We start from the raw sequence: 7,567 nt of genomic DNA, 5'->3' as shown, positions 1-7,567 counted from the left end.
CTGGGGTGGGGGGAGAAGATGTGGTGGGAAGAGGTAGTTTACAGGGGACAACGCTTCTGCTCAGCAGGAGAAAATGTCATCTACAGTGACGGGGTCACTGCCACCTGAGGGTCGTCATGGCGGGCACCTGGGAGGCTGGGGGCCTCGGGGTCTAGAGAGTCACACTTGGGGTGAGGACCCCAGTCCTCTCATTTGCTGCTCAGCATGAACTCTAGTGAAGAAGGAAGGGGCACCTGGCTGCCTGATCCTGAGGCTTCTGTGTCCTCCCCTCCCCTCCTCATCCTGATCTCAGCCACCCTGAGGCCTGGCTTGTGTGCGTGTGTGTGTGTGTGTGTGTGTGTGTGTGTGTTAGTCACTCAGTTGTGTCCGAATCTTTGCCACCCCATGGACTGTAGCCTGCTGGGCTCCTCTCTGCATGGGGATTCACAGGCAAGGATGCTGGAGTGGGTGGCCATTGGTCCTTCAGGAAAGACATAGCTCTGGGGGCACCTCCCAACTGCTCCCTGGGGCCCGTGGCCTCACCTCCTGTGCCTTTGCGGATGGCCCTGCCTGCCCCGACTCCCAGCCCATCACGGAGGCCTCAGGGTGCGAATGGGTGGGAGTCTGGGCCCTGGCATTCCTCAGTTCACCGCCCCGGGGCCGCTGCAGTCTTTTTCAGCTCCGAGGCAGGAGCTGGGGACAGAGGGGCTGAGAGTGGGCAGGCGATGGGAGCTCCGGCCACTGCTCTGAGCGGGGCCGAGTGAGTCACTGGCCAGAGGGGCCAGGCAGGGGTGGAGGGCCTGCCAGGCTTCGCCCCCTCCTGCCTCTCGCCCTCACCTCCTGAGGCTTCCTGCCCACAGCTGCATGCACCCTCCAGGGCCAGACCAGCAAGTACCCCCTCCATCCCCACCCCGAGTCCCTGGGCTGCTCTCGGTTGGTTGGGGAGCCACAAACCACGCACAGCACACAAAAAAGCTTCCGCTGGAAAAAGAAAGTGATGTCCATCAGAAAAGAGAACAGGTGACGCAGATTTGGAAAGAGAAAGAAATAAATTACCTTCAAAATACCCCCCTTGCTCAAAAAAAAAAAGGTGTTTCTTTTTTCTCTGTGGTCTTCCTTTTTAAAATACGTTGCTCTTCCTAGGACTCCGGTGACTCTTGGCTGTCCCCGTCCTCAAAATGCATACTTATTAGACCTTAAATAAGAAACTCCAGTCCCCCCTCCCCCCCACAGGCCATCCTTGGCCTCCTTGAGGACAGCCCCTCTGTGACCCCCCGTGACCCCCGCCCTGCTCCCCTCACTTGGGGGGCTGCCACCTTTCTTCGTTAGCAAGTGCCTCATGCACTGCTTGTCCTGGCTTTGTCGGGGGACCCTGGCGTGCTGCCCTGGGTAACAGTTTGTTGGAATCCACTTTTGGGACACCCACTTCCAAACAGGGCTGTGAGATGGGGGCTTTCTGGAGAGGATGGTAGCCACAGTTGGGGCTGCACCCTGCTTTCCTAGGGGCCGCATGCATGCCTGGCTGGCAGAGAGTGTGGAGGGCACCAGGAGGTAGAAGGCAGAAGGCCCTGCCTGGCTGTCTGGACCGGGGGGGGAAGGGGGCTCTGGGCCTGGGCTTTTCCCAGTCCATGGGCTGATGGGAGCGGGTGAGGGTGGGGAGCAGGGCTGACCAACCGGCATAAGAGCTCAACCATCCCTAGAGGCAGGAGATGGTCCAGAGGAAAACACAACATGGCTCTAGAGATCTCTTCCTCCAGTGACAGGGCCCTTGAAGAGCCATCAGGACGGCCCCCCAACACTGGCCGCCGCAGCTCTGCTGGGCCCAGAGAGACAGAACCTCTGCCCTAGTGGCCTGTCCCCAAACGGCCCCCATCTGCATTTCTCCCGCAGCAGCAGGCCAAGGAGATGGGGACCTGGGGCTCCCGGGTCATCCTTCCTTCCCCACCATGCCTGGGGCCTGTGCTGGGCTCATAGCTGAGGCCAGTAGTACAGTCTCCATTTGGTCTCCAAGTCCCTAGTGGTGCAAACGACCAAGTGGGAGGGCAGGGCTCAGGACAGTGGGGCAGCAGCTCACTTCTCAGCTGCAGGGAGGCAGCCCGCACGCCCCACGCCCTCCTTGCCCTGTTCCGGGCGGCCGGCCTGTGCTATAGCACGTTGTAGTAGGCCATCTCTTTCATGGCCTGCTCGGTGAGGACGCTGGCCTCGGCGCTGCCATCCACACCGGCATAGGCGTAGGCGTTCTCCTCGAAGTCCTCCATTTCCTGCTGGCTGTCGAGCTCAGAGGGGTCCGTGCCCGTCAGCTCCATCATGGGGTCTGCAAGAGAGGGCACAGTCAAGCTTGGCTGCTGCCTGTGGGAATGGCCGGTCACTCCCACACAGGAAGAACTAAAGCAGTGGTTCCTAGTCACGGCTTCCAGAAGACTCAGTGGTTTCCTCTACTGCCCTGCTCTGGGGGGACCTGACTGACTGCTGTGGCTTCTCAAATGTGTGCCGAGTGAGTTCAGGCCTGGATTTGAACTCGGGGGGGGTCTCCTGTACCTCCTGAGTTACGAAAGTGAAAGTCGCTGTTTTCTCCGACTCTGCCACCCCATGGACTGTAGCCCACCAGGCTTCTCTGTCCATGGAATTCTCCAGGCAAGAATACTGGAGTGGGTAGCCATTCCCTTCTCCAGGGGATCTTCCCAACTGAAGGATTGAACCCGCATCTTCCGCTTTGCAGGTGGATTCTTTGCCATCTGAGCCACCAGGGAAGCCCCCTAAGTCACTAAGCCCTTATTTATTCTTTGCAACATGACTCAATCCCCTTTCCCATATGAAAGGTTTCCTGTGCTGTACCATGTTGGCCACACCACTTATTTGGCACCTACTGTATGCCAGGCGCTTCACATGTACCATCTGAATGCTCACAGCGACCCCATTTAGGAGAGCAAAATCACGTTCATAGAGGTTAATCAACTTGCTCAGGGGCACCCAGCAAGTGCTGTTGTTTTGATCTACTTGTGACTATCTTAAAGGGCTGTTTCTCCTGGTGCCAGCTGTATCCTCTGGCCCTGCTTTCCAAGGCCAAACACTCAAGGTAGGTAAACAAAGATGATGAGATAAAAACTCTTTTAAGAGGACTTCTGTCATTTTATCAAATTGAAATCTTTTATAAAGCTCTTACTGTTGTAACAAAGCCAGATAGAAAACTCCACAGAGGTGGAGGCCTGGGTGGGGCTGCCTTCTGATGAGTTTTGGAGGAAGGGAGGGAGGGAGGCCCAGAGGACACTGGGAGGCTTGCTGGCAGGGACTGTGGCCGAGTCCCAGTGTGCATTCTGCCCCATCTACCTAGGAGATGCGACGTGTTTGGGAAGAAATAGAACCCAGCCCAGGGGTAGCCTTGATGAGTCTAAGGCATGGTTTTTCAACCTTGGCATTATTAACACCTCGGGCCATGATTCTTTGTATTGGGGGACTGGCCTGTGCATTGTAGGATGTTTCGCAGCATCCGTGGCCTCTGCCAGCTAGATACCAGTAACATCACCCCAGCTGTGATACCCAAATGTCTCTTGTGTATTACTTGCTCAGTCGTGTCTGACTCTGTGACCCCAGAGACTGCAGCCCGTCAGGCTCCTCTGTCCATAGGATTCTCCAGGCAAGAATACTAGAGTAAGTTGCCATTTCCTCCTCCAGGCAATCTTCCTGACCCAGGGATCGAACTGGAGTCTCCTGCATTGCAGGTAGATTCTTTACCGTCTGAGCCACTAGGGAAGCCCCAGATGTCTCTTAGACATGGTCAAATAAATGTCCCCCATTGAGAACCACTGATTGAACAGTAATCTCACTCCTTGCCAATGAGTGGCTCAGGATGAGGAATGGGACCCAACTCAGGCCAATGAATCATGAGGAAAGGCCTACTAGTGAGTTCTGAGAATGTTCTCATTGGTTTCATAGAGCAAAGGACAGCAGGCTCTTGCTCTTCCAATGGAGGTGAACAGAGAAGCATGTTGCCCTAAGGCCACTGGCAGCTTTTTTGTGACCATGAGGAAAATCACAGCCAATGCTGTGGAGAGAGTCTCACCCTGTCATTGCTGAGGGGCTGAATCAGTCAACTTTGCAGATAACCTGGACTGCAAATCATTTCTTAATTTATTTCCTTATTGTTTAAGCTGGTCTGATTGGGGTGTCTGTTACTTGTGTCCATGACATTTGACACACTGAGTCTTCTGACTATAAAACAAGGTCAACTGCACCACATCTTACAGACCCTAGGCTTTTTCTTCCTCAAATCCTAGTGGCACACTTTCCTATCATATAGCTGATTAAAAATAAGCTACATAAAGGCTGAAGAATTGATACTTTCAAATTGTCATGCTGGAGAAGACTCCTGAGAGTCCCTTGGACTGCAAGGAGATGAAACCAGTCAATCCTAAAGGAAATCAACCCTGAATATTCATTGGAAGGACTGGTGCTGAAGCTGAAGTTCTGATACTTTGGCCACCTGATGCGAAGAGCTATGATGCTGGGAAAGATTGAGGGCAGGAGAAGAGGGGGACAGAGGATGAGATGGTAAGATAGCATCATTGACTCAGTGGACATGAATTTGAGCACACTCCAGGAGATAGTGGAGGACAGGGAAGCCTGGTGTGTGGCAGTCCATGGGGTTGCAAAGAGTTGGACACAACTTAGCAACTCAACAACAACAACAACAAAATAAAGACCCAGGAAAAATTTCTACCTTTGAGTCTCTTGTTACCCTCCCAACTTCTTTTATTAACTCTATTTGGCAGTTCCAGTTGGCCCCAGGGAACAATTTGTACTATTTTTTTTTTTTTTTCCCAAAACACTAATCTACCTCTTAAATTACAGTCCTATGGTTTATTGGATAGCTCTATCTAGAATGTATGCTGCCTTCTGCCTGCACAAAATCAAGCCTGAGCTTCTCAGACCAAGGTTATATATGAGTGACTTGGGCCCCAGCCATTCCTATGTCAATCCTTGCTGTACTGTCTGTCACCTGGTACAATCAGGAAGAAAGCCACCGTAGGCCTCCTTGGTTGCTGACCTCAGATGGAAAGAGCTTATGCCTTAGCCATACCCTGGGAGAGAGGTTTGTAGGGACAGCTGCTTTCAAAGGACCAGTCCTGCTCTGTCCTTCCTGGTGGGTTTGCTTCCCAGCAGATGCACTAGAGCACCCGCTCTCAGACTCTACTGCGCATAGAATTACCTAAGGTGCTTAAAAAAAAAATCCGGGTCCTGGGCCACACGCCAGATCAATTACATTTGAATCTCTGTGGTTGAGACTCAGGCATCAGCACTTTAAAACTTCTCTAAGTGATTTCAATGTGTAGCCAAGTTTAAGAACGGTTCTCTAGAGCTTAGATCAGAGGTTCCCAATGTGAGTTTCTTGACCGGTAGCTTCCCTTTGACTTGAGAACTTGGAAATGCAAATGGTCTGACCCCACTCCAGACCTACAGAATGAGAAGCTCTGGGGGCTGGGACTCAGCACTTTAACAAGCCTCCAGTGATTCTCATGCTCCCTGGCTCAAATTTGAAAACCATCACTTCATTCGATGCCTCTCAAGTTTTCCAGTGCAAACAAATCACCGAGGGATCTTTCTGAAATGCAGATCCCGATTCAGCAGGTCTGGGGTGGAGGTGAGTCTGCAGTTCTAGCAAGATCCCAGGTGATGCCAACACTGCTGGTCCTAGAACCACATATTAAGGAAGAAGGTGTAACAGAGCATCTATATGCAGCCAGCAGCATTTCATCCTCACTCAGAGAGAATGGAAAACTGAGGACACTTGTTTCTACCAGAAAACCCCAGGCCGCTCACTGTTCCAAAGCTAGAGCAGGGTTATTGCCATCACGCCCCAGCATCTGATTGGCTCCTCCTGAGTAACCTCACACAGCAAGTCAACCCACGCGGTGATTGTCGACACACATTCCTAGCTATGCGTCTTGGAAGGAACTCCAGAAAGTCAAACAGCTCCAGACTATACAAGGTACCTTCTGAAAGTGTGGCTGTCTACTCCTTCCTGTAGGATGTCTAAAGTGTCTCCTCCCCATGAGGCCAGAAAGAATAAGGTGCTTCCACTACTGACCAGTGTTGAGGGGAGAGGTCATCCTAACACGTGGGGATGTTATAACCAACAGCCAATGAAACCTCCGCCAACTGCAGAGGTGAGCAAGTCTCCTGAGTATGTGGGCTGCATTCGTTCCGCCAGGCACTAGGAAGAGTGTGACTGACTGTATTACCCTTTTTGCCTTGGCCACTAGGAAGCTTAGGGCTCCCTTCTGCATGCCCACAGAACCTCCCACTTGTACTTGGGATTGTGACCTCTACCTGGCTCTCCCTTATCTTTCAGTTGGCATTTTCCCTTTTGTTACTTTCCTTCCCATCCATTTTTAAACTCATTATCAACTGGGGGATTTTTCCAGAAACGAATGCCTTTGACCAGTGATTTTTATTTTGGCCAGTCAAATATTAATTCTGTTATTTCACTAACACTTTGCAGATTATCACATTCAATAGTTATACCTGACACACCTATAAAGTCTTCTCCAGCACCATGAGTTTCATTTTCACTTTGAGTATCCCAATCAAACACTAAGGTTTTTTTTTTTTGGTCTGTTGGTCTAATACATCGTTTGAATCAGAACTATATCCTGAAGAACTATCATCTTCTGAGACACTAGTATTTATGTTGCTTAGACAATCAGAGGAAGTAACTGCATAAAATTCACCGAAAAGTTCTTGTTTTACTCAAAATTTCATAATGCGTCATTTTTGAAATTTTATGGTAATAAACTTGCATCTATAATATACACAAGGTTGGAACAAAAATCTAACAGAGCAAAATGTGAATTATGACAGTCATAAGTTGTATAATGAACCCTTGATCAATTTTAAGCTCTAATAACTGCATGGTGACGTTAATTGTATCACTCTCTAAAAACATATTGATATGTCTCCAGTCAATAACGTCTGGGCAATAAAAGACATATTAACACATCTCTGGTCAAATAATGTGTTAAAAATGCCCTGTCTCAGTGATGATCTTGCATGAGTTCCTTAACTTCTCTATCCTTCAGTGCCTGCATCTGTACAATGGTGATAATAAGAGAGCCAACCTCGCAGTGAGGGTCACATGAGTTAATAAAGGCTTGGCACACAGCACTCAACAAATATTCTTTTTATTATTGTTTATGTGAGCCCACGTAAGTCCTTTGGAGAATACATAAACGTCCCATCGTTATCACGCTGATGGCCCTCCGGGGAGCCCCCTCTCCAGACCTGAGCCCACCCCAGTGAGGTCTCAGGCCTGGCCAGCCTCCCCGCTCCCCTCACTGGACAGGAGGCTCCTGAGTGCGCCATGACAGGACCGCTCCTGCTCCGTCCTCGGCGTGTGGCCCACCCACCTTGGCTGTCCAGGCCGATGTCCATGACGCCGTGCTTGACCTTCATGTGCCGGCTCAGGTTGCCCTTGAGGTTGAACTTGCTGGAGCAGTAGGGGCACTTGAAGGGTTTGCTCCCCGCGTGAAGGTGCATGTGGCCCAGTAGGTTGTACATGCGGTTGAAGGACTTCCCGCACACCTGGAACACA

The 7,567-nt window shown here is 51.0% G+C and overlaps 1 protein-coding gene across 6 annotated transcripts in view; it reads right to left on the bottom strand.

Moving 5' to 3' along the window:
• Positions 1–7,567, bottom strand: part of ZNF710 (zinc finger protein 710) — a 72,531-nt gene continuing 64,964 nt past the window's right edge. For 5 of the 6 annotated variants that reach the window (XM_018066020.1, XM_018066017.1, XM_018066015.1 and 2 more), the window contains exon 4: positions 4,781–7,557. In XM_018066020.1, the coding sequence (XP_017921509.1) occupies positions 7,168–7,557 (390 nt within the window). In that variant the 3' untranslated portion in view covers positions 4,781–7,167. Of the gene's footprint in view, positions 2,294–4,780; positions 7,558–7,567 lie in introns of those variants that run through there. The other variant, XM_005694979.3, reaches the window with a different exon arrangement.

The sequence above is a fragment of the Capra hircus genome, chromosome 21, assembly GCF_001704415.2.
Source record: "Capra hircus breed San Clemente chromosome 21, ASM170441v1, whole genome shotgun sequence".
In the NCBI taxonomy this organism is placed as follows: Eukaryota; Metazoa; Chordata; class Mammalia; order Artiodactyla; family Bovidae; genus Capra; species Capra hircus.
The sequence above is the reverse complement of the archived record's forward strand: the minus strand, read 5'-3'. Positions and strand labels throughout refer to the sequence as shown.